General features: G+C 38.5%; 1 protein-coding gene across 1 annotated transcript; it reads left to right on the plus strand.

The window, feature by feature from the left end:
• Positions 1–320: 320 nt before the first annotated feature.
• LOC107703775 (complement C3-like) lies at positions 321–25,203 on the plus strand. The gene is made up of 41 exons (XM_016506501.1): positions 321–416; positions 1,813–2,005; positions 2,163–2,325; positions 2,402–2,475; positions 2,649–2,737; positions 3,714–3,796; positions 3,892–3,979; positions 4,098–4,203; positions 4,478–4,598; positions 4,704–4,819; positions 4,931–5,077; positions 5,223–5,426; positions 5,537–5,728; positions 6,011–6,166; positions 6,280–6,409; positions 6,523–6,594; positions 8,489–8,683; positions 8,912–9,026; positions 9,380–9,471; positions 9,685–9,824; positions 9,958–10,167; positions 10,427–10,484; positions 10,940–11,026; positions 11,109–11,312; positions 11,398–11,473; positions 11,565–11,724; positions 12,733–12,828; positions 12,976–13,126; positions 13,559–13,722; positions 13,872–14,030; positions 14,876–14,935; positions 15,027–15,117; positions 15,574–15,622; positions 15,973–16,063; positions 16,501–16,590; positions 17,809–17,914; positions 23,426–23,515; positions 23,615–23,695; positions 23,826–23,909; positions 24,197–24,332; positions 24,790–25,203. The coding sequence occupies exons 1-41, from the start codon at positions 346–348 to the stop codon at positions 24,926–24,928; spliced, it is 4,929 nt and encodes a 1,642-aa protein (XP_016361987.1). The 5' UTR covers positions 321–345; the 3' UTR covers positions 24,929–25,203.
• The last annotated feature ends 1,639 nt before the right edge of the window (positions 25,204–26,842 follow it).

Raw genomic sequence — 26,842 nt, forward strand, 5'->3', positions numbered from 1 at the left:
TCAGGTTCGCAATGACTTTGCAAAAAACGACAAGTTCTAAAGCAGGGTGTTGGATGGGCATCAATAGGCGCAAACCTTCTTTTCACAATATAAACAGTATTTACTCATTTAATTTATTTAAAAGCACACGATTCCATTCCATCGTGATGCTGCTGTGACGCTCTGAACCGGACAGAGAAGATGTCACAACTTTATCGCACAGGATAGTCCTCTGCTGAATCATAGCGCAGGTCCCTCCACCCATCTTACCCAATAACTGACAGCGTGGAAGATGAGGATGAGGATGAGAATATATTGTGAATTAGCGTCTGATAGTTCAGAGACCGTCAGGGACAGACAGGCACGATGCGCGTGGACTCGCTGTGGCTGGCGGCTGTTGTCGTTTCATTACCCGTCCTCTCCCTCTGCGACCCCCTGTGAGTATCACAACACACACACTGCACTAGGATTGCAGTCGCTTGATTGATTTGATGTTCCTCCTGATTTTAAACACCTTCTCTGATATCTGATGTGTGTGTGTGTGTGTGCGCGCGTTTTTGTGATTTATGAGGACACAAATTTGTATAATGACATGGGTATGACATAGGTATTACAACGAGGTGATTTATGAGGACATTTTGAGTGTCCCCATATTTCAAAAGGCTTATAAATCAAACAGAATGAGATTTTTGAGATTGTAAAAATGCAGAAAGTTTCCTGTAAAGGGTAGGGTTAGGTGTAGGGTTGGTGTTGGGCGATAGAATATACAGTTTGTACAGTATAAAAACCATTACGCCTATCGAATGTCCCCACAATTCACAAGAACAAACCTCTGTGTGTGTGTGTGTGTGTGTGTGTGTGTGTTTAAAAATGTTTAAATAAGAATAAATGGATTTTAAATTAGCATATTAGTTTAAATATACTTAGAAATATTTAATATTACCATTTTTATAAATTTAAAGTAATATTATGTATTATACCTCTATTAATATTAATGCAAAATTAATGGTAGGTTTACTTTAACATTAATATATTTACATACTTTATATCGCTTGTTGAGCTGTTGTCATAATTAACTGGATTTTTTCCCCCTAAGTGCTCAAAATTTACAGAGGAAAAAAAGCAAAAGTTTAAGGCACAACTTTCAAAAACTTAATCAAAAAGGGAATGTTTGCTCTAAATGTATGTTTAAATGAGGATAAAGGAATTTGCAAATTGGCATCTCTTATAGTTTAAATATACTTTTTTAATTTTAATATACTAATTTAATTTATTTTTAATAACTAATTCTAATATTACTATTAATAAATTAAATGTAATATTAAAATACATTAATATTAATACAACATTAATTATATATTTATTTTAACATTAACATAATTATATCATCTCTTAAAGGTGATATTTTTATTTGTTCCAGCTGTGGTAATAAATAGCTGAATTATTTATTCATTTATAGGAAAAGGCAAAAGGTTAAGGCAAAAAAATAAATCAATTTTAAATAAAGAAAGTACAATTATTCAATTTACTATTCAAATCAATATATTAATAGTAATATTAAAACAAGAAATTAATCATATTAATACAATATCAATATTAATGTTATGTACAATATATTATTATTTTTTTATGTTGATGTATTACTTTACTTATATCGCTTGCATGTGATAATTTACTGATAATGATAATTTACTGGAGTTTTAAACAGAAATTAGCTGCTCCACCATTACATTTTGGACAGCCCTCGTTTTCAGTCAATAAATCAAGTGCCGTATCTTTTGTAAAGGTGCTGAGACTAAGACACGTTCCTCCTAAATTAATGTTTTTTTCCAGCTACATTCTCTTGGCACCCAATATACTGAAGGTGGGGTCCCCAGATAAAGTGTTCGTGGAGGCGCAGGACTACTCTGGAGTCAGTCTGAATGTTAAAATCTCAGTGAGGAACCCTAACGATAACCGCGTAGTGACGAGCGCTTCAGTTACTCTGACATCCGCCAAGAACTACCAGGATCTGGTCGAGATAGAGGTCAGGCGCTCCACTCACATCAAATGTTTTTGGGAGGAGGTTGTCAAAAATGTTTGAATGTAGACGTGTTTTTAACTGTGTTAGCACAATGGATGCTAGTTTGCAGTGTTTCAGCGTGTTTTTTTCCCTCAGTTGTCAGTGTATTGTGTGTCTGTAGGTACCCGGTAATGCGTTTTCCTTTGAGAAAGGAGTGCAGCAATATGCCATCCTGCAAGCCCAGTTTCCACAGAAGCTGCTGGAGAAAAAGGTCATGGTGATCTTTCAATCTGGACACATAGTCTTACAGACCGACAAGACCATCTACACTCCAGACAGCACAGGTGTGCTAATATTTGCTGCGCTGAATCATAGTTCTCGCACCAAATTAGTCTCCTAATGCTTGTCTTCTCCCTCTAGTTTATTACCGGGTGTTTTCACTGAGTCCAGGCATGACACAGCCTGTGGAAAGTGGAGTCAGAGTGGAGATCTTGGTAAATGTGTATTAAAGTACAATGAGGTGCAAAACATGCCAGATTTTTGTCTCTTTGTGAAAACGTTCGTACTCCACAGTATTGTATGTGTACGTCTCGTGAATGTGTTTAGCTGTTTGTGTTCACGTTTTAATTCGTATTTATAAATGTTTCAACATCTTCAATGTTGGCAGACACCTGATGGCATCAGCCTTGAGAGCAAATCTATTTACCCCGGTGGAGGAATGGTGTCAGGAACCTTCAGCCTGACGGATCCGGCCAGGTGAGGACGAGTGAACAACCTGTTTGAATACTTCAAATGGATTGGCGATACTTAAAATTAAAACCTAATATTGTTCAGTCACTTTCCAAAAATGCAGTACAAATTATCATCCCATCTTTGTGCTTGTATTTGAAATTTTATTTTAAACGTCCATTTGCAAAGAAAAATATTCAATGTCTTATTTAAACGAACATATTTTACCATTAGAAGAGGCTCATTTTAATCACACCAAATGTTTTATTTTTTAGAATAAAATATGTATAATATAATATAATATAATATAATATAATATAATATAAAAAAGCACCATTTGTTGAAAATCATTGTACTATTTTTGTGGAAAGTACCTTATCTTTCAATAAGGTTGTGAAATGACAAATAATGACAAAAAAAATGTAAATAAAATATGTATTTAATATTTGCTTGAAAATTAAGAAATTGAAAAATGACAGTTTAATTCAGACAAAGGTAGCAATTTGCTAAAGTTATTTTTATAATATAATATAATATAAGCAGCGATTATCGGGGTTCAAGCGCTTTAAGGTGTTTAAGCGCATATGAAAAAAGACATTACATATTATTTAGCAAGGCTGTAACCACCTAAATCAATTTTTTTAAGCATTTTTGGCAAATCCAGATAATGTACTATAGAAATATGATGATTTTTAATGTTTATGACTTATAGTGGTCCGGTCTCCATAAAGCGTTGTATGCTTGTTTAGAATCACCGGTCACATGTGCTCACCTAGTTTTGTGAAGTTTTGAGTTTTTGTTTAGGCTTTGGGTATATTTGGACACACCCCTTTTCTAAACGACCCTGTTATAATGGCTACCCAAAGGGTACATTTCACATTTATTTTTTTTTATATATAATTACTGACCTAGAGCGTCCAGAGAATTGTACTGCAGTGTTTTATTTTCTGTTATCTCTCAATAAGATTGTAAAATGACAAATAATGACCTGGTGTCCAAATAGCCCAGGGCTGTGGAAACTTATGGCGTGGCACCAGAACAGCCCACAGAAGAACTTCTCCAGTGAGTTTGAAGTCAAAGAATACGGTAGGTGTCTCTGCGAGCTATTGCGAAACAACACAGAGATATGCCCATCTGCAATCCACTGATAACAACTCAGCTTCTTCCTTCTCCTCCTGCAGTCCTGCCCAGCTTCGCAATCTCTTTGAGTCCACAGAAAGCCTTCTTCTATGTGAACGATGACAGTCTAACGGTCGATATTGAAGCCAAGTACAGTCCTTTTTTGTATTATGGCTATATGCATGTTTCTAGCTAGCAAATATAGATACAGCAGCATTTCTTAATAAATGTTCAGAATATGTTAACTATCAGTGTGTGTATCCTGAAGGTATTTGTTTGGAGAGACAGTCAATGGTCATGGATTTGTTGTATTTGGTGTGGTGACTGAAGAAAAAGGGAAGATAAGTATACCGGGCTCCTTACAGAGAGTAAAGGTACGACTACACACACACATGGCATGTATCCATAAAAACATCAGACTGACATCAGATTTTTTTTTTTTTTTTAATGGAAAAGGAAATGCAAATCTGACCCTCATGAACACCATTGTATGTGTTCATTATACCACACACACAAAGAATAATGAGTCTAATGAGATAGAATAATGAGATTTTCCATATGTGGAGAAAAAGTTGACATATACACCAACAATCAGTGTGGATCTGATCAGCCACAGACACAAACTATTGGTTCTGTGTTGAATGTCAGATCTGGGATGGAAGTGGAACAGCAGAGCTGAGAAGAAAACACATCCTAAAGACCTTCCCAAACATCATGCAGCTTGTCGGCCAGTCACTGTACGTTACAGTGAGCGTGTTAACCGAGTCTGGTAAGAACTACACAAAGTCTGGTGAACAAAATTTGCATTTTTAGGCCTTGAAAACACGTAACTTGCATGTGTTTATTTCGGATTATTATTATACTTGCGTTTCAGGCAGTGAAATGGTGGAAGCACACAAGAAAGGCATTCAGATTGTGACGTCACCGTACACCATCCACTTCAGAAGAACACCACACTTCTTCAAACCTGGGATGCCCTTCGACATCTCGGTATAAAACATTGACCAGAAGCAAAAAACATAGTGGGAATATTGGGATTTATTGTTTGCTCTAAATTACGCTTACTTCATTCTATATTTTCTGGTCTGGTTTTGCATAAAGGTCTATGTAACAAATCCTGACCAAACACCTGCTGAAGATGTGGAAGTGGAGGTCAATCCTGGAGGGGTCAGAGGTCGAACAAGAGACAACGGCATTGCGAAGGTTACCGTCAACACTCCGGGAGGATCTTCAACACTGGACATCACTGTAAGACCTGCCATCATAACAGCACTGATGTTCAGTCAGTTTCACTGGTGATCTAGTGGAAAATAGATCAGTTAACAGATGTTGAACAAGCAGTGGAGCATATTGTACACAGCACATCAGAAAACAATGTATTTATTCTTTCCAGGCAAAGACCAAAGATCCACAATTAAGTGATGAACAGCAGGCAGTGAGGAAGATGACGGCTCAGGCCTACAAGCCCAAAGGCGGCTCCAACAACTACCTGCACATCGGTATCGGGGCTGCAGAGCTTCAGATCGGTGATTCACTGAAAGTCAGTCTGAACCTGGGAAGAAGTCCAGGAGTGAGAGATCAAGATTTCACCTACATGGTGAGTGACAGTCATACCGTGATTCAAGCAGAGACGTTATTAAGCATACAATCTGTTCTTATGTGGTTTGTTAAATGTTGTAAATGTATTCTCATCTGCCTCCTTTTCAGATCTTAAGTAAAGGTCAGATCGTTCAAGCAGACAGGTTCAAGAGGCAAGGACAATCTCTAGTGACTCTGTCTCTGACTGTAACCAAAGACATGGTGCCGTCCTTCCGCTTTGTGGCTTATTACCATGTGGGCTCGTCTGAGGTGGTGTCTGATTCAGTCTGGGTCGATGTGAAGGACACATGCATGGGAACGGTAATTTAGCCCTGGTGACACAACACTAAGAATTAATATTAGTTTGTTATTTTTTTATCTAATTACTTTTAGTGACTCTGTCTCTGACTGTAACCAAAGACATGGTGCCGTCCTTCCGCTTTGTGGCTTATTACCATGTGGGCTCGTCTGAGGTGGTGTCTGATTCAGTCTGGGTCGATGTGAAGGACACATGCATGGGAACGGTAATTTAGCCCTGGTGACACAACACTAAGAATTAATATTAGTTTGTTATTTTTTTATCTAATTACTTTGATCCCCCAGCTTAAAGTGGAAGTTCACGATCCAGACAGTGTCTATGAGCCCGGTGAAGACTTTGGCCTGAGAATAACAGGAGATCCTGAGGCCAAAGTTGGGTTGGTGGCTGTGGATAAAGGTGTTTATGTTCTGAACAACAAGAACAGAATAACTCAAACAAAGGTTTGTAGATCCGAATTGAATCTTTCTATTGTAACTGAAAAGAGGTAACATTTTCTTACATGTTCCTAAACATATTGCCTTTTTTCTATTTGACTTATTTGTTTTCCCAACAGATCTGGGATGTTGTTGAGTCACATGACATTGGCTGCACAGCAGGAAGTGGAAAAGACAGTATGGAAGTTTTCAGCGATGCAGGCCTGCTGTTTGAGTCCAGCCCTGCTGGAGGCACTGGCGTCAGAACAAGTACTTGCATAATTGTTTCAAAAAGATCCATGTACAGATTTTATAACCTGTCAATGAATGAATCTTAGTAAATCTAAATCTAAATTGAGTAAACTGACATTGTTCTTTTCCAGATGCTGAGTGCCAATCTTCATCGCGAAGAAAAAGACGAGACCTAACCTTTATAGATGTCATGAAGTCTCTAAGTAAGAAAGATGCAAGCCGTTTCATTCATTCATTCAATCGATTGATTGATCGATGTATAGATAAAAAGCGGTTACAGATATGAGGATGTATTCTATCCAACTTTTGACCACCAAGGGCAGACCCCAGATTTCCCATGGATTCTTAGGGCATGTCCCAAGGTTTGGGATTAGGTTTCATTTGAGAATAATAGCCAAGAAACTACCATCAGCTCAGATGAACTGTTTGGCATATCTGGAATATGTGGGTAGCATTTGACCAGCGCTGTAACAAGATAGTTTGACACAAATTTGAGGATGGTACGAAGAAAGTTCTAGGATGAGTTTGAGGAACTTGGCATGTTCTGAGGAGTGAGAGGGCAAGGACTTTCTAGACCTCGTGGTTAAAGCATTAGAGGTAGAATTGCACATGCAACTTTTAGCATTTGAGATAGAGACCTTAAATGTTGCCTGATAAAGGTTTTGCTTTCGAGGACTTTAGTTTGCCGGAGTTTATTGCTGTTTCTAAACGATGCAGTACTCGCTATGCGATGTCTGTTAGATCACAACACTGAAGTATTCACACGCACCATAACAGGAATTTAAAAATGTGAAGGAAAAACGACTCAAAGTAATGCATAGGTATAATACTCCAGGTATCCACATCTTGTCTTTGTGCTATGAATCTTGTTCTCTCATGTCTATCATGTTTTGTTGCCAAATTAAAAGCTGTGCTATGCATTTAAAAGAAACATCTATTAACTATATTTTCTAAAAATGTGTTTTTTAAGACTACAAATAATCATTTGTATTTGTTTTTATTAACATTTTACCAGATTTGACTACAATTTGCTCACTCTTATTTTTTTTTCCACTAAATGTTTTCACGAAACGTTTAGATTTTCATAAAATTATACACTCAAGATGTTTTTTCTAGAATTACTTTTGCTGCTGAATTATCCACTAACCTAGTTTATAATATCTATTTGTTCACATCTTCTAATTTATAATGAAATAGTGTGTTAACACATAAAAGAGTGATCAACATATATTCTTCAGTGCTCAAGAAACAAATCAGCACCAGTATCAGTATCGACTGATACTCAGAATTTTGGTTTCGAAACCGAAATGAAATCGGTGCATCCCTACTCATCACCAAACAATGACAATTCAGACTAACCACATTTTCTGTAATCTTAAACCTCGTACACACCGGGACGATTATCGCACGCACTTGTCGCCGACGTTTTTCATCGCATCTTTTGTGTTCAAAACACACAAAAAAATCTAATCTGACATTAGATGTTGCTTAATGAAAAACAGAAATAGCCCGGTACACATCGAATCCTATTTGATCTGCAATTCCTCTCCATAACAACTCCCTCTTATCGAGATTTTTGTAGTCGCTGTCGCGTTTGTCATAAAGCCCTTTGTGTTCAGACACCAATGAGACCAGCAGCTCTACATTCATCTTGCCTCGATGCTTCTTCTTGGTCTACTTACTTCCTCTTCGTCGTTAGGTATCAATGTGTGCTCGGCAAGACCGTTTTGTGCTTGAGCGCCACCAACTCGTGTTTTACTGTAACTTCAGCAGCTCCAGGCACGTGAACAAAAGTGCCAATCTCATTAGTCGGCCAGTTTTTAACGCGTCGCGTCAAACCAAAAAAACGAGCCCGAGGCGTTTTTTAAAAAATGACGCTTTTACGCCTCGCGTTTTGCGCGTCGGTGTGCACACTCACATTGGTGCCCTTTGTTTAGTCACGAGGTGTTAAACGTCGGCGAACAAGTCTTTAGGTTTGAAACATTTTTGTAACTTTTTATTGTTACAGCTTCTATAGCTTTATAAAGCTTTGTTCCAGTCTTATCCTCTCTGTCTGTTTTTTTTCTTCTCTCTCTCTTTTATGTGATCTACCTCAAGCGAGCAAATATTCTGGCATTGAGAAAGAATGCTGTTCGGATGGACTGAAGAAAATGGATGATTCGAGATACACCTGTCAGTATCGGGCATCTTTCATTGTGGATGGAGATGAGTGCAGACAGGCTTTCCTGCACTGCTGCACTGAGATGGCCACCCATCTCGAAGAGTCAGTTGAAGAAGAGATTCTAGCCCGCAGTAAGAGCATTCTCAATAATAGTATAAAAAATTAAATTTAAACTCACTCTTGCAAATGTGCTTGGAGTCACATCGTACTTCAGGTGTGTCTTGAGTAGGGTCATTTACCCCAGAGATGTTATAAGTTTTGGTTCTACAATTGCAGAAACAGTTTCAGTTGGAAAAGTACTTTGTAAAATGAGTTGGTTCTGTTTTGTGTAAATATCTCAACCACTCGTTCACCCCCAGGTGAATGTGAGGAATTTGTGAACTCTGATGACATTGTGACGCGTACACTCTTCCCTGAAAGTTGGCTTTGGGAGGAAGTGGTGTTGCCCAAATGTTCGTCACTGAACCGCCAGTGGTGAGTTTGACATAAAGTTTCCAACAGTCCGTGCTCAGCCCGTGTTGTTCCTGTTTTAGTAAAAGATGATCTCTCTTTTAGTCAAACAACCACCTTACCCAGAGATGGACTCACACTGAATAACTCCATAACTACCTGGGAAATCACAGCCATCAGCTTGTCCAGCACTCATGGTACAGACTCTTGTTGTCTTGTTGTAAATTCATATTAAAGGAATATTCAGAGCCATTTCCAATCTGGTGTATTGAATTTGTGGCATGCTGTTGATTGTGGTGAGTTTGACATAAAGTTTCCAACAGTCAGTGCTCAGCCCGTGTTGTGCCTGTTTTAGTAAAAGATGATCTCTCTTTTAGTCAAACAACCACCTTATCCAGAGATGGACTCAAGCTGAAAGACTCCATAACTACCTGGGAAATCACAGCCATCAGCTTGTCCAGCACTCATGGTACAGACTCTTGTTGTCTTGTTGTAAATTCATATTAAAGGAATATTCAGAGCCATTTCCAATCTGGTGTATTGAATTTGTGGCATGCTGTTGATTGCCCCAGACAATAATTTCATTGCGTCACTCTACTGTTCGGTCTCACTGGAATAGCAATGCTCTAGGCCTGCAATACATGCTTTCTATAAGAAGTTGCTGTCTTTTTTCTCTACAAAGGTATCTGTGTGGCAGATGTCCAGGAGATGACAGTGGTGAAGAACTTCTTTATTGACCTAAAGCTTCCATATTCAGCCGTGCGCAACGAGCAAATTGAAATCAAGGCCATTATCCACAACTTGTACAGCAGAAAAGTAAAGGTCAGGTTGGAAGAATGATTCACCATGGCAGACCTTACCGGACAGGCCCTCAGCATAACGACAGAATATGCTTTGGCCACTATCAGCCTTCCTTTCTTCATATGGAATATGTGATTTTCATTTCTACTTGTAGGTACGTGTGGAGCTGATGGAAACCAAAGACATCTGCAGCCCGGCTAGCAAGAGAGGAAAGTTCCATACCATTGTGACAGTAGATGCTAAATCATCATACTCTGTACCGTTTGTCATCGTCCCATTAGCTTTGGGACGCCACGCCATTGAAGTGAAGGCAGCTGCTGCAGGACGTGGGAGTGATGGTGTGAAGAAAGATCTCCTGGTGGTGGTAAGAAAATGAAACCTTCTTGATCAAATAGCAAGACAATTCATTGCAGAGTGTAGGTTTGGCATAATATGAACAGAACCCAACAGATGACATAAAGAAATGAAGTGGCGTACATTCCCCACAGCTTTCCTCTAGGTTTAAAGACATCAGTGGAGTCATTGCAACCTTGCTGATTTCTAAGAATGAACACACGAATCTGAACTATATAGCACACACCCTTTGTTCTCTCGCTCACTCATTCTTCACTTAATTTCTTTAGTCTGAAGGTGTTTTGACCAAACTTAATGAAAATCTACAATTCAGTCCTTCTAAGAAAGGTAAGGGGATTCCAACAAAACACATACACACAAAGTCTTTTCAAGGGATAGTCCACCCCAAAATTAAGATTCTGTCATCATTTACTCACCTTCTTTGTTGTTCAAGAACTGCATGACTTTTGATGACAGAATTTATATTTGGGTTGACTATCCCAGTTAGTAGCCTCTGGAAATTAAAGTCAAGGATATGTTTTACCTTTACAATGGCATTTTACTTTGTGTTTTGGGGTTGTTGGAAGTGTTTTCTTCACATTCAGTGTTTTATGAATATTACAAGCTTTGTGACTTTTGTCTTGAACGCTGGTTAATTTCTGCCCCGGCTGTTAAGCGCCTCAGCGTCTCTCCTGGCCTCGGTCAGATACTAAATAAAGGACACACCAGTCATCGAAATTCATGTCCTGCGTGCACAAATGAGAGTGAAGTACGAATGTACAGTTCTTGTGTTTCTGGAACAGGTGGTGAACATGTGGAGGTTATCAAGAGCCTAATACTGAGGGACCAGGCACCCAACACACCTGCGAAAACATATGTATCAGCAATAGGTGACTCTTCAAACATCTGATGTAAGTTTGTAAAATAAAAACAGGCATCGTTTTTACCAGTATGTCAATCTCTTGTGCACAGGAGATACAATCAGTATAACAATAGAGAAGGCTGTTAGCGGCCAGGCCATGGGTTCCTTGATTATCCAGCCTGGTGGCTGTGGGGAGCAGAACATGATTGGCCTAACGATGCCCGTCATTGCAACGTATTACTTGGACAAAACCAATCAGTGGCACACCGTGAGCGCTGGGCTGAGGCAGACAGCTGCTACATACATCACGAGAGGTAAACTAAACACTGCAAAGTCAACTATTCTGCTCCTAAGCTTTTGTTTCATAGAGTATGCCCATCTTATTGTGTTGATGAACAGGTTACAATCAACAGCTGGCATATCGTAAAAATGATGGGTCCTATGCCGCATGGATTCAACGTCAAAGCAGCACCTGGTAACTAATATATTTCTCAATAGTTATGCATGGTCAGTAAGAACTGTTAACCAGGAATCAAGACTCAATTTTTGTTTTCTTTCTCCTAAAGGTTGACAGCATATGTTGCTAAAGTATTTGCCATGGCCAGTAACATCGTCAACATAAACCAGAATGTGATCTGCTCTGCTCTCAAGTGGCTCATACTGAACAAGCAGTTACCTGATGGCGTTTTCAGAGAAGATGCCCCTGTAATTCATGGAGAGATGACTGTGAGTGAGACCTGTTTCAAAATGAAAAAATGCTCATCTTTTACACACCTTCATGTCATTCTTAACCTGAACAACTTTCTTTCTTAACTGGAGTACTAATGGAAAAATTCAAGTCCTACTTCAAAAGTGTCAAAAAGTAGTCCGTACAACTGATGTGCTATGTTTCTCTTAAACCCATAAGAGATTTGTTCAAGGAACAAACTAAAATTCAAGATATTTACTATAAATTTCACAACACCATGGCATTTTGATGCAGAAACTTTGAAGCTATAAGCTACTCTTATATCTCTATATGGGGCAAAAATGACACACACAAAAAAACGTTTTTAAACTGCTATTGCCAATGGTCAAATAGTCCCACCCAAAACCGCTGTTTGAGTTAGAGAGAAGGAGTATTTTCTCAGCAGATTAAGCTGGAATATGAAGAAAGCATTTCATCATTGAAAAATATTCCACAGCAGCATTACCTGCAAGCATTTATTTCACATTTTACTATTTCACAAATAAACCTGATGTGTGATCACACTTACCATCTGCAGGCGAAAGAAAGCGGGGCCGAATGTGACAAAATACTATTAACGGTAATAATTATGAGAAAATAAACATTCAACGCTATTCTACCAGCTAGCAAACAGGGCAAACCTAAGTAACTGTTTTCCAAACAACCTCTGTTTATGGATAATTATGTGATATTGAAGTGTAGTGTTGTAATGAAACTGGCGGAGTAGATGGCACTCGTCCTTTGTGGTTCTTCTGTTTTGCTTTGTTGGTAAGTTTTGAGTCTCTGCCCACACAGAAGTCACTCCCAAATATCATCCAGAAAGCTTGTTAGTGGTCAGCGCTGCCAGTTCACGTAGGGACATTTCTTCATTGCCGGAAGTTTACCTGGTGGAATTCCCTATTGCTCCAGTTCCCATTGCAATGAATGGATTTCACCCACAAAATGTTTGGTAAATGTGACCACACCTTTACTTATTTCTGATATCACTATTTCATCACTGTGCACAGGGGAATGTACATGGGGGAAATTCACAAGCATCCATGACGGCTTTTGTGCTCATTGCCCTGCAGGAGGGGAGGGGCATTTGTGCCGGCCAAATCTCAGTGAGTCCTGCAAGGCTTTGAGTTAATATGCAACCCTTGAAAAAGCTAATGTTTCTAGCTCAATTTATTTATTTATGCCACTCGATGTAATTTATTCTCTTAAATCAACTCTTTATCAATCATTTTTTTTTGTTTATTCCTCTTTAGAGTCTTGACAGTAGCATAAATAAAGCCATTGTGTACCTCAGATCTGCGTTACATGGTCTGACAAATCCTTACGCAGTGGCTATGACATCTTATGCTCTTGCCAATGGAAATGCACTTGACAAACAAGTCCTGTTGAGAAAAGCCTCTGCAGGTAAAGATACAGCCATCTCTTTTGAATTCATGCAGACAGTTAATTTAACCTGTTCAGAAAAAGTGTGCTTTGTGTTTACTTGTGCTTAAATGTTCAAGTGTCAATGCCACACCTATTTCAGACAGCATTAACATTTCTTGTTTTACCTGCCTAGGTACAGTATCAAAGCTAAATAATTAAGATGCATAACAACATGACATTTACGTTGCATTTCATTCAAAAGCATTGAAGACAAAGATACAAGCTTATAAGGGAATGCATGATGATTGGCATGAACAAATCAACACAATCTAAAACTAAAAATCAACAAGTATAAAATCTAATTCTTTTTCTCATCTGTTCTCCATAAACCAAAAGCAAAGATGCTTTGGAACAATCTGTATGGTGAAAAGTGCTATACAAATTAAACTGAACTGAATTAATTCCATACAGATGGAAGTCACGTGCCTGTCCCTGGAAGCAGTAGCTTTACTTTAGAGGCTTCGGCCTATGCGCTTCTGGCCCTTGTAAAAGCTCAAGACTTCCAGAGTGCAGCTCCCATTGTAAACTGGCTCAACAACCAGAGGCAGTACAGCGGAGGATATGGCACGACTCAGGTTTGTGTACATCCAACATGCACATCTGCATTACATATCTGTCCACATGTTTAATATGCAACATTTAAGAAAAGACCATAAACAATTTAAGACCAAAAAAGTGAAGCCTACACATGAAAAACAGTTCAAACTTGTCTCCTCCATTCCAGGCCACCATCATGGTGTTTCAGGCTGTAGCTGAGTACAGGATTCAAGTGAAAGATATAAAGCAGTTAGACCTGGAGATGACAATCCGAGTGGAAGGCAGCCGGCAGCCGATTGTGTGGAAGTTCAACAAAGAAAACTCTCATCTCACACAAACAGAACAGGTGAGTTTGTACTGAAAGCTGACACTGGAAAACACAGGTTTCACCATTTTAATGTCATCAAAGGGGGTGTTAATAATATGAATAAATTCCCATGTATTTCGTATAGACAGATATAAATTGCCATTCAGGGCTTCACAATAAGGACCGCATGATGGCCCGGGGCCAGCATGAAAGACATATGGGACAGTTGACGGAATTGACATTGCCACGAAAATTTATCATTTGCATGTCTTGTCAATTTTAACATTTAATATTTTATACATTCAAGAACAGGAAGACGTGAAATACTCTTTTGTGTCTTCTTGGCTTGAATTAATACATACGCAACATTATATCAAAATGCCTGTTTTGGTGAGTATTCACTTAAACATAGTCAGTTATGTCTTAGGCGAAAATAAAAAGTTGAGAAACACAAATGTGTATCATTATAGTGTATTGGTGTATTAGGTCTTAAAGTGACAGCAGCCTAACATACCTGTTGCTGTCTGTCATTAATGTTAATCAAACAAGGAATTTAACATGGATCAATCTATATTGAATTTTTACAGTGAAGACTATACCATGTTATTTTACATGTGATTACTTTATTTCACTGTTATCTAAAATGTTGGGTTTTAGCAGGGCAAATTTTGGCAAGGCAACTAAAAATGTGAAACAAAATCCTCTATGTATGCATTTATTTATGTTACACATTCTAGCTTTAGTTTCAATACAGGAAGTTACTGCGGTCATATTGGTTTAAGATGAAACTTGTATTTTAAGTCTAATATTGATCAGTAACATTTAATATTTTTTATCAAGATGACTAATTTTATATATGCATTTATGTTGTATTTTATCAACAGATTCAATCTAACAGGCAGATCACCATCAGTGCCAAGGGTTCTGGAGAGGCCTCTGTAACTGTGAGTGACTGAAAAAGCTATAATTAGAGATAAATACAGAAAATATAAATACATCGGACCTTAGATACTGTCTGTGTTTTGTCCTCTGCAGGTTGTGACTGAGTACTATGCAAAACCAAAAGAAAGCAAAAGCACTTGCAAGAACTTTGAGCTTGCTTTGACTTTTGAAAGGGATAATAAAGGTTATATTTTATTCAGATTTTGCTGATCATAAATACAGTATAATTTTGATTTAAGTAATTTATGCTAATAATGCTAATAATTTCATGCTGCTCTGTCACTGGTGTCAGGAAAATTAAGCCCTGTTTTTATTATTATTATTATTATTTATTTATTTATTTTTTACTTTTGCTTACAGTACAAAATGTTATAATAATTTTCATTTAAAGAAAAATGTTTAACTGTCATTAAAATTATATTGATGATCCTAAAATTGGCTACATTTTCTTGATGCAAAACAAAATATGATAAAACAAATGTTTGCTTATTTTGGGGTGAAATATGCCTTACAGGTTTTGTAATATTTGCCCGTTACTATCTTGTGTACATTCACGTTTATTTATTTGGCACATGAATTATCCAAATCAACTAACAAATACAGAAACATAACAGAAAATGTGTCTTTCTTTTTTTTTTAGTAACATATCAAGGAGCAACTGAGAGTTACAAACTCGTTATCAATACCAGGTGTGCAAATATGTGCCATTTCCATCACGTTTCTGCCCTAATCAACTGAATACACAATGGTATCTTTGTACAGTGAATAATCCTTGAAAATGATCAAATGTATTACTATGTTTAGTTTAACCAACATTGTCCACTCCAAGGTTTTGGCAAGAATTATAGTACTTTATGATGACCTTTATTCTGTTCTGTTAAAGCTGCTGTGTGTATTTTTTTCAACGTTATAAAAAATATTCTCTCCTGTCCCAGTATAATCAGATGGAGGGAGAGTTTAGGAGATCTGTCTGAAACCCTTATTTTTGCAGTGCTGGTAGTGCTATAGAAAGCTGATGTTTGCTTTGATGACTCCACAGATATCTGTCTGCTGACAGAGATGCCACCATGTCTATATTGGATATATCATTGCTGACAGGATTTGTTGTGGATGAGAATGATCTTAAGGCGGTATGCATCACGTTTTCATTATTCACATTTACTTTTGACAAAATGAAATGATGAACTCCAGGGGCTTTTAATCGCAAAGTGCATATAGTGTCAGTCCCAACAAATTGCATTTTTTTCCACTACAAAAAGTGGGAAAACATGGACTATGTACGCCAACTGTGAAAAATGTGGTAGTAGCAGCCTCTTTCTGTTATATTTCTAGTAACGTCCAATCACAACTAATTATATTATAATATAGTATATTATAACTATAGCAATCATAACATTTTTGTATATTAAAACATACTTTAACGTGAAGGTGGATTGTCTCAATATTGCTTTTTTCTGACATTTCTGTGATTTAATTTTTTGTTTGATTTTCTCACAATTTCCATGAGTGTCACAGTGGTCACATTGTCAAACTCTCCAATACTAACTTTTTGTTTCTGTGTTTGTAGCTGTCAACTGGACATGACAGGATGATTCAGAAATTTGAGATGAACAAGCAGCTTTCAGAGCGAGGATCCCTCATCATCTACCTGGACAAGGTCTGGGGCGGGTATCAGGCTTGCTAAGTGAGGCTATCATCAAGTTGGCTAATTACTATAATTAGTAATTATTGTGAGAATGACTACATAAATTCTATTAATATTGTCTATTGTTATTAAAATGCTTTTGGGTAACACAAGTAAATCTGCAAGCCATTCGATTTGGTCAGTCAAGCATTTAAATACATTTTAGCATTTCTGTATAGTAAACGTACAGATTAACTCTGTGTACCATTTAAGTGGTTTTACTATGATTATGTAGAGCAGCAGCAAGCGCATTTGCCATTAGGTTGCTATTAGTGATGGGAATTCCAGCTCTTTTCAGGGATTCTGATCATTTGGCTCAGCTCAGCAAAAAGAACCTGCTCTTTCGGCTCCCAAAGGGCTCTTTATTTAGTACCATTTGTGGCTTTTAGAATTCAGCCAAATTTGTCAATGTTTTGATCAATGCCTGGTATGTGTGCACAAATATAATGAAATTATTCAAAGTAATTAAACTAAACCATTAAAAAAATAAAATTCAAAACTATAAAATGCCACATAATATTCAGTTTTGTTAAATCACACTATAATTAAAATTTACACAATTTAAATCATTTTGTCTTATTAAATTTATGGCTCCATAAACCTTTCTGAAATACCATAACTTTAAATTATTTTTGGTATAAAAACGAAAAAAAAAAAATTGTAAATAACTTATGTATATGTATGAATAATTTATGTAAAAACATAAAACACTAGTTTATAGACTAGTTGCCATGGCTCATAGCCCATAGACTAGTTGCCATGGCAATCGATACATTGTACGCAAATTACTTGTAAAGGTTGTGCTGTCTATTTTTGCTGCGCTAGCAATAAACACGTTGAATAGAATGCACTATTAACATGCTTGTCAAAAGAATATCAAAGTAGGCTTTTATTAGACATATCAAGAAGTGAATTTCTCACCTACGGCTTTAAAACAGATATATGTTGGACATGATTCAAGTTAAACGCACAAAAGCAGGCACACAGACACTTCATATTTAGTAAATCTTACTGAAAATGGCCGATTAAGCAGTTTATATTCTGACATCTTTTTCTAGGTTTTGTTATATATATATATATATATATATATATATATATACGCACATTTTTATATTTATATGTGAAGTAGTAGTACGGGTATTAGCATGCCTACTATAAGGTGTCTGCTGTTTGCATTTCCACTCTCTGCAGATTTCTCATACAAGAGAAGATAGGATTTCATTCAGGCTGCACAGAATAATGAACGGAGGCTTCCTTCAACCAGCAGCAGTCACTGTATATGAATACTACTCTATAGGTATGAAGCTGATGTGCATGCAAACATGTAATGATGGTTTAAGCAATCACACTTGCGTTTTTGGTCTGACTTACAATGAAACAGGTCAAACTCATTTATAAACTAAAATTCCAAAGACTAAAGGCTGATTTATACTTCTGCGTCGGACCTACGCCATAGGCTACGCGTCGGTTTTCATTTATACTTCTGCGTCGACATGCAATTACACATGCAGACCGCTATTCTGCAGTGTCCATGGGCATGTTGCTGGTGTAACCAAAAGTATCAAAGCAAAAGCCGTGATGTAATGGCGGCAAATAAAGAACAGATCATTTATTTAAAACTACAAAAAAGGAGACGACAACGGAACAGGAGAAGATGGCTCTCTTTCAATCATGCAAAAGACACACACAAAACTCAAATACATACAGAGGGAAGGGTTCTAGCAGACCAATCACAGCGCTTGCGGTCTGCATAGAATTGACGCGTTATTACATTTCTGGAGAGGTGCACGTCAGGCTGCGTCGTAGGCTATGCGTGCTACTTTTCAACGCAGAAGTATAAATCAGCCAACACCCAAGAGTGCTTAGTTCCAGTCTGAGGCAGACGCTGAGATGGCGGCCGTGTTTGAATGGGCGGTCTAGAGCAGGAGGCTAAGAAAGTACGCTTTCTTGATGCCCCTATCTCCCAGGTTGGTGTCTTTGACGACACGGTGGAAGACATTGCGCAGCAGTTCTCCACGGTTAAGCAGCAGATGGAAGTCTTCAAACACATCCTGCCTCTGCATGGGTCAGGCCCTGGTCCTTCACCCCCAAAGCAGCAGCCTTCATCTGCTCGTCACCGTGGAGAGCCTTGACCCTCAAACTCATGCTAATGTGTCAGAGACCAGGATTGGTTTGTGGCAATAGACCTGAAGGACGTGTACTTTCATGTCTCGATCCTTCGAAGGCACAGGCCGTTTCTTCAGTTTGCCTTCGAAGGGCGGGCATATCAGTACGGGGTTCTTCCCTTCGGGCTCTCACTGTGTCCTCGCGTCTTCATGAAAGTTGTGGAGGCTGCCCTTGCCCCACTCAGGAAAGTGGGCATTCGCATTCTCAATTACCTCGATGACTGGCTGATTCTAGCTCACTTGCGAGAATGGGTTTGCGCTCATAGGGACATGGTCCTTGATCATTTAGCCTGACTGGGACTTCGGGTCAAATGGGAAAAGAGCAAGATCTCACTCGTGCAGAGTATCTGTTTTCTCGGCGTAAAACTGGACTCAGTCACTATGACAGCACGTCTCTCAGAGGCTCATGCTCAATCAGTGCTGAACTGCTTAAGAACACTCAAGAACAGGACAGCGGTCTCACTCAAACATTTTCAGAGGCTCCTGGGGCATATGGTGTCTTCAGCCACGGTCACGCCGCTGGGACTGATGCATATGAGACCGCTTTCAGCTCTGGCTTCATACCGAGTCCCGAGATGGGCATGGCAACAAGGCACACATCATGTGAACATCACACCAGAGTGTCGCCACAGATGTTTCCAAAACAGGCTGGGGTGCTGTATCCAATGGGTGTGCAGCTTCCGGTGTCTGGACCGGGTCCCCGGTTACATAGGCATATCAACTGCCTAGAGTTGTTGATGGTGCTTTTGGCCTTGAGAAGGTTTCAACTGCTGAACCAAGGGTAGCACGTGTTCGTCTGGATGGACAACACAGCAGCAATTGTGTACATTAACCACCAGGGTGGTGTTTGCTTCCATCGCATGTAACAACTCGCCCACCATCTCTTACTATGGAGCCAGCACAGACTCAAGTCTCTGCATTCCACTCACAGCCCAGGTGACCTCAATTGTATAGTGGACTCCTTCTCATGGCAGGTCATGCTCCGAGGCAAGTGGAGGCTTCAACCCCAGACATTCCAGCTGATTTGGAGTCGATTCGGCCAGGCACATGTAGATCTGTTTGCCTCGCCAGAATCCACCCATTGCCAGTTGTGGTATTCCCTGACTGAGACCCCCCTTGGCCCAACAAGACTTGGTTCTCGGAGCTTGTGCTATTGGCATCAGCCCCTCCCTGGCAGGAATGGACCCTGAGGAGAAACCTTCTCTTCCAGGGGAAGGGCACAATTTGGCACCCGCGCCCAGAGGCGACCAGAAGGAATTCAGAGACCTTTCACCTGCTGTGGTGAATACTATTATGCAGTCCATGGCCCCCTCTACGAGGCGGCTGTTCGACCTGAAGTGGCGCATTTTCGTGAATTGGTGTTCTTCCCACAGGAGGGATCCTCGGAGATGTGACATCGGTTCTGTGCTATCCTTCCTCCAAGAGTCAAGTCAAGTCAAGTCACCTTTATTTATATAGCGCTTTTAACAATACAGATTGTGTCAAAGCAACTGAACGAGCAAGAGATACGATAGATTTCTTTTGCATATCTGACAGTGTAGAGGCCCTGGACAGGCACCTGTCTGCTTCTACACTTAAGGGCTTAAGGTGTATGTGGCTGCGATTGCAGCGAATCATGACACTGTAGATGGCAGATTGGTACACTGTAAGATCCAATAGTTTACTTTACTTACATTTAATTAGTTATCTTTACTTAGTTGTTAAACTTACTAGGTTTTAATAAGTTACAGCTACTTTCAAGGCTACTTTCAAGTTTTGAGTGACACTTACTTTAAATATTCAAGTAGCCACAAAGGAACCAATGACATTAATAAACCAGTGAGAGGCAGCCATGCACTAATATGTTGCTAATGTGCAACATAACAACAGAAGAAGAAAAGAACAAGAGTCTTAATAGATTTTTCACCCATTTCCTCCATGTCTGCAGTTATCTTTCACTAGTTGCATTCACTCGTTTCCCAAAGTCATCTTGAATGTTGAATTGTCAATTCAACTGAAATATTTGAGAGAACATCACGTAAGCTAACTTCATAAATTGATGTTGATTTTCCTAAAATGTGTGGGTTTTTTAACTCACCATTATAGTGATTAGCGTTCCCTCTGGTTGGGCACTTGGAACTTCGCTTATGTTATATTATTTTTTTCTGTTAATTCAGTAATGCATCATGAAGTCAGAGTTATTTGATTTCAAGGGAAGAAAGTAAAAGTTGATAGCTTGTAGAAAAATATTTATCTTGTAATTAAAGCATTTGTGTATTTTTTTGTGTGTTTATTAATTAACTTTTTCACAAATACCTTGCGATGCCTTTAATTGGGTTTATATAATCCTTAAATAGTGTGTGGTAATATGCTGAAGTCTCACACAGACTTAAAAATTCAGCACGTGAATCACAACAATGGTAACAATTCAATTTAATTTATTTTCATTAATTGTAACAATAACCATTTTATTTGCTCTTTTTGTTGTGCTACTACTGACACAAGACAGCTAATAAATTTTACAACAACAAAGCAACTGCATCATTTATTCTGCCGCAATGCACTCTGGGAGTTTATGAGTAGATATACTAAGTCATGAGTAAACCAACATGAAAGATTCAAGTACCCCCTACAGTTATTTTTTAGTTAAATTAAAAGTGACGTGACATGTGGCCAAGTATGGTGACCCATACTAGGAATTAGTGCTCTGCATTTATCCCATCCAAAGTGCACGCACACAGCGGTGAACACACATTTACTTAGTTTTTTCAAGGCAATCAGTTTGCATGCTTTTTTTTAAGTACATCCAACTAATTAGATTTTACAGTGCTCTCTATGAAGACGGCCTTCCTAACTACGCTCACTTCTGCAGTCACTGGATGCAATCCTGATGGCCTGTCAGGCCAGAGGCTTACCATGCCTAATGGGAGTGAGGGCTCACTCGAACAAGGAGAAATTGCTGCTTTGTCAGCTTTAGCGAATGATGCCTCTCTAGCTGACATTTGCAGAGCTGAAACCTACACCTAATACATTTGCCAGATACTACAATCTGCGGATGGAACCAGTCTCATCCAGAGTCTTGAATGCTAGTTCTTAGACTCAGGTGACTGGTACGGTGTAGAGCTTGCATACGGTGCGTCCCCCTGTCTCAGGTGGCATATGTGCCCATTGAGCCCAGTTCAGTTCCTTCTTATGAACTCTGGGCTACCTTTCCATCACTTAAGCACTTTTTATATGGCTGAGTTTGGCGGAGGAACTCGCTGTTAGAATACATTCCGAGGTAGGTTCCCTTGAGTGTACTTTCGTTATGGACTAGTGCCCCATATGTAGTGGCTCCCCTTGGTGGCCCCATATGTATATTATTCCACTGGTCTCGCGTAGCCAGACCTTCAGACTGACGGCAGAAGGTCTGGGAACCTTGGCCGCTTTGAATGGCAAGAACCGTCTAAGAGGCTATATGACTGGCAGATAAATCAACCAATCACGTTTCGTTTTGTGCTGCGTCATGTTTAGGGGTGTGGAAATGTCCCCACAATAACAGACTGTGTAAAACTTGGACGTATTTTAAAGATTCTATGTGGCAAACTTTAAATATTTCACATACTTTTGAAAATCCAGCGTTTAGTTAATCCTGATAAGCGCTCATCGCTTTTTTTCAAACATGAAGGGGTTTGGCATCATGGCATATTTGTTTCCAGGCAGAAAGTTAAAGAATGTGAAACGCACGTCTCCCGGAAATCCTGTATAATTCAACCAATCCGATGATGACTTAAAAACTCCCAAAGTGTTTCCAATTTTATGTGCCGTATGCATCAGACTTTCAGCCAACGGTCCGCGGTCGTGACGTCTGAGGCTGAGACTATTATTCCACTGACTTGTCCCTTAGGATTCAGTGTCTCCCCTAGACAGACACTTGATCTGTCATGAGGTTCTCTGCTTAGTAGTTCTCCCCTTATGCGGAGCCCACTACAGAATCTTCCCTATGTGGTGCTTCCTCCTGTACGTCCATAAGTTGATCTTCACGTTTTAGCTCCCCTCCATAGTGTTCTTTCTGCCACCAGGGGAATGGATGCTTTCCCAGCATTAACTACCAAGACTTTCAGACGTTACTTATTCTGTTTTCCTAACAAAATGAGGCTGAGGTGACCTCCAACTTCTTGGCGGCTCTCCCAGATGTTGGAGAGCGAGGTCATAAGTCTTGGGGGTTGGAAGGTTACGAGGAGGAGAGGTGCATTTGGTTGTGACACGCTGGCTTGTCAACATCTGTGAGTGAAAATAGCTGCACGGCGTAACTTATAAATTTATTAGGCAGTCTATTAGCGAAAGTGGTTTTCTCCCTGTAATCAGATCATGTACATAACGGTAAATGTATGAAGTAAAAAAAATTATCATCCAAGTATTATCATCCAAAGTAAAGGTATTAAAACATACATATCTACTGAATCCTTATTAAACAACGTATCATTATTTTTAAATTATCATTGTAATTTAAACAAATTAATTTATTACATACACTGAAAAATTCACAGTGAGCCACTGACATTTTACTCCTTATAACTATGATTGTTTTGACATTACTTTCACGGCTGACTACTTTAATATCTCTGATGCTGCAGCACAATGAATGCTGTGTGACCCATGTGATGCCATTCTTCCATGTTTAGAAAATCGCTGTTTGAGGTTTTATCATCCAACCCGGAAGGAAGGAGCTCTTCAGAAAATCTGTAAGAATGATGTCTGTCAGTGTGCCGAAGGTAGTATATTTAATTGTAAAAATAATTCTAAAAAACTGCAAAGAAGACATACAAAGATAATCAACAGCAGGTTAATTTCTCTCTCCGTTGCTGAAACAGAAAACTGCAGTCTTCAAAAGAAGGAGAAAATTCTTGAGGCTCACCGTAATAAGAAAGCCTGTGAACCTAAAATAAATTACGGTAATTTATTACATGTGTGTGTGCATGTTTTGGTGCAATGAGTGAGAATGTTTTCAATTTTTTTTCTATATAATTATTAGTTAATGTGGCAATCAGTAAGATACTACATCAATCTAATCCTTTTTTACAGTTTATAAAGCTTTAGTTTTGAGAGAACATGAGGATGCCTTAACGGTCAATTACGATATGAGGATTGAACTTGCCCTCAAAACAGGTATATCTCCTCACTCCAACCACAGTATGTAAACAATTGTAAATTCTGTCCATTTAATGCTCTGCTTATTTCAGCAGTAAGATGTAAAGTGATTTACAGATGTTCTGCTGATAACTTGTATAAATTTAATCCATACAAAAAAAAGCTAATCACGTCTGCTCTGAATGGTTTTATCAGACACTTGTGATTTTTTTATTTTTTTTTATGTTGTATCAGTACTAACTCAGTGCCTCAGAGAAAGGGAGAGAAATTCAAACATGTCACATGTCATAAATAAATTTGTGTAGGTCCAGAAATCGATGTGGAGGGGAAGCAGCGTACTTTCTCCTTACAGATCTCTTGCAAAGAAGCTTTGGATCTGAAGCAAGGTGAGAGCTATCTGGTCATGGGCCAGGCTGATGATGTCCAACTAGAGGGCAGAATGTAAGTGCATTTGACCTGGGATCCAAAGTGTGTGTGTCCTGATATGAGAATGTGCATCTGTATTGATAAGAGAGCTTGAAATATGAAACACTTTTTTAATAGTCAAATGTATACAAACCGTCTCTTTTAAATAGTTATATTTGCTGCTTACATGCTGGTATGGTGTAGGATTAACTTTGAAACATTTTTTTCACAGATAAATTGCTAGAAATAATTACAAAGACATTGAATCAAACACATTTTAAAGTAAAAAGACTGAAGTAGTATTTTCTTGTAAAACATACTCTATTAACCTTTTTATTTACAACTTTGAATCATTCTTTACAGTGCTGTAAAGCAGATAACACTGACTTTTGCAAATATGCCTCGTTCTATAATAAACCACTTTTGCCCGTTTACACCTTAGTTTGTCATGTAAGCCCCTCTTTGACATGCACTTCCTCTGATGTCTCCTCAGCGGTCAGTATGCTCTGGGCGAGAGGACGTGGTTGGAGTTTTGGCCCAGCTTGGAGCAGAGCAAGACTAGCACTGAACTCAGAGAAAAATACAACGGCATGTTGAGTCTCCAGCAGGATCTGCGCTTCGGCTGCAGCTAATTAGTCAAATGCCAGACTATTGCTTTGAGATGCTCATTGACTAAATGAAATGTTATAAAACAGAAAATCAGTGTCACTTCATTTACAACTTTAAATGTATGTTAAACATGAGTTATGAGTTAATTTTGACTGTTGCTTTTTTAGTAATTATCCTGTTACTCAGCGATTAATCAATGTATACCTAAGCATGACTTGTTTACACACCACCATTCCAAAAGCAGTGTTGTGACACACACGTCTAAGCAAATATCCATAATAAATATGGTCAAGCAAGATCATTTGTTCTGATCATCCCCTTATTCACTATCCAAAACAACAAACTTTTAGAAGGTACTGATTTCTTATTGATGCGGAAATGCAATTTTTGAATACTTTTTACTTCAGAGTAACCTTGTTGTGCAAGTTCAATTTTCCAACAATTCAAGTTCAGCAGGATGTAAAATTAAAATCAAATAAATGTAAACAAAATAGCACCCTTCTTTTTGGAGAGAAATGTGCATTTGAGTATAGCGCAGCACATCAGACTGTAGTTCATCACCTCATAGTGACACTGAGCACAAATAATACTGGTATAGAAAGGTCAGAAAGTCAATTGTGCTCAAGTGCTCTTTTTTTGCTGTTTTTCTGCAAAATAAAGGGGGGGGAAATTCCATTAGGCCAACATGTTTGACATCAGTCACATTTTTGTTGTGAAGCTGTACAGTTCATCAAAGTTTGCATTCTTGACAGTCAGCAGTATGTAAATTCTAAGGGAGGTTGTCTACATTTATGCCTGCACTCATCCTCCAAAGATCCACAGGTAAAACACTTGATTTGTTGGTTTTGTGTTTTATTTATTTTTTATTCTCTCTTTTTGTTTAAAAAATGAGCAGTGAGACTATCACAGCTGAAGACGCACCTGTTCTGCAACCAACTTGAACTACAAATACAATTGAGGGCACTTCTTATGAAAATGCTGCTGTAAAAATGTTTCTTTCACTTTTCTGCACTTTCACTTCTGTACTTTTAGCATACTCTTGAAACATTGCGGTACTGCGAGTACTGTTGGCCCTTGCATAATATTGCATTTGATGTTTCACATTTTTAGCTGCTTTCTGCTAAATGAATAAATGTAAATGCAATTATCCCTATTGCTTAGATGCTGAATAAAACTTTGGTTCTGTTTTAATTCAAATAAGGGGTCCTAAAAACTGAAACATTAACTGAATCTGACACGTGTTGTTCAGGTTTTGGGTTGATGGTGAGCCAAATGATGATAATGGAATGGAAGACTGCACTGAACTGAGGCCTGCAAAATCTGTCTTGAACAACTGGAATGATCTGCCATGCTCACTGAATAGAAAAGGGGTTTGTGAAAGTTCCACCCCTAAATTTTGTGATATTTCATGATGTGTTCACTTTTATGTTACAGACAATAATAAAACAATAATAAAACATTATAAATAAAACTATAATAAAACATTTTATGCAATCGTGCCATGTCACTGCCAGCTGATTTCATAAATCTCCATCATGATATCCATTTTGTTTTATTATTGTCTGTAATGTACAAAATGTGGATGTACAGATTAAATTTGTTAGAAGGTAACTGTACTGTACTCACAATATACAGTTTTTCATATAGTGAATAAGGGTATTTTTTCACATTTATATCAGCTATTATATGTATTCATATACTATCTTAGTAAATAAATGGCAGAACACTGACCTCTACATATACACCGAGTAAATGCCTGTGTGAATATCCTGTTGCCACCCATTTTTGTAAACATGTAAACTGAAACATGAAGGCATCTTTTGAAGGCATTTTTCCTACCATAATCCTCTCTGTCCCAGCTTAAAAACATAATTTATTCCCTTCCAGTTTATTGCCATCAATACAAAGGTCCAGTAAGGCCTGTTTAAGGGTGTTTG

This window comes from Sinocyclocheilus anshuiensis, unplaced genomic scaffold (genome assembly GCF_001515605.1).
Source record: "Sinocyclocheilus anshuiensis isolate Anshui unplaced genomic scaffold, SAMN03320099.WGS_v1.1 scaffold274, whole genome shotgun sequence".
Classification (NCBI taxonomy): domain Eukaryota; kingdom Metazoa; phylum Chordata; class Actinopteri; order Cypriniformes; family Cyprinidae; genus Sinocyclocheilus; species Sinocyclocheilus anshuiensis.

What these genes read in the sequence shown, in the direction of transcription:
- LOC107703775 (XM_016506501.1), top strand. Translation starts at nt 346, where the DNA reads ATGCGCGTGGACTCGCTGTGGCTGGCGGCTGTTGTCGTTTCATTACCC. An exon ending in AGCCTGACGGATCCGGCCAG is followed by an intron (nt 2,738 to 3,713) that starts GTGAGGACGAGT and finishes GTGTCCAAATAG; the next exon opens with CCCAGGGCTGTGGAAACTTA. An exon ending in TGTACAGCAGAAAAGTAAAG is followed by an intron (nt 9,825 to 9,957) that starts GTCAGGTTGGAA and finishes TTCTACTTGTAG; the next exon opens with GTACGTGTGGAGCTGATGGA.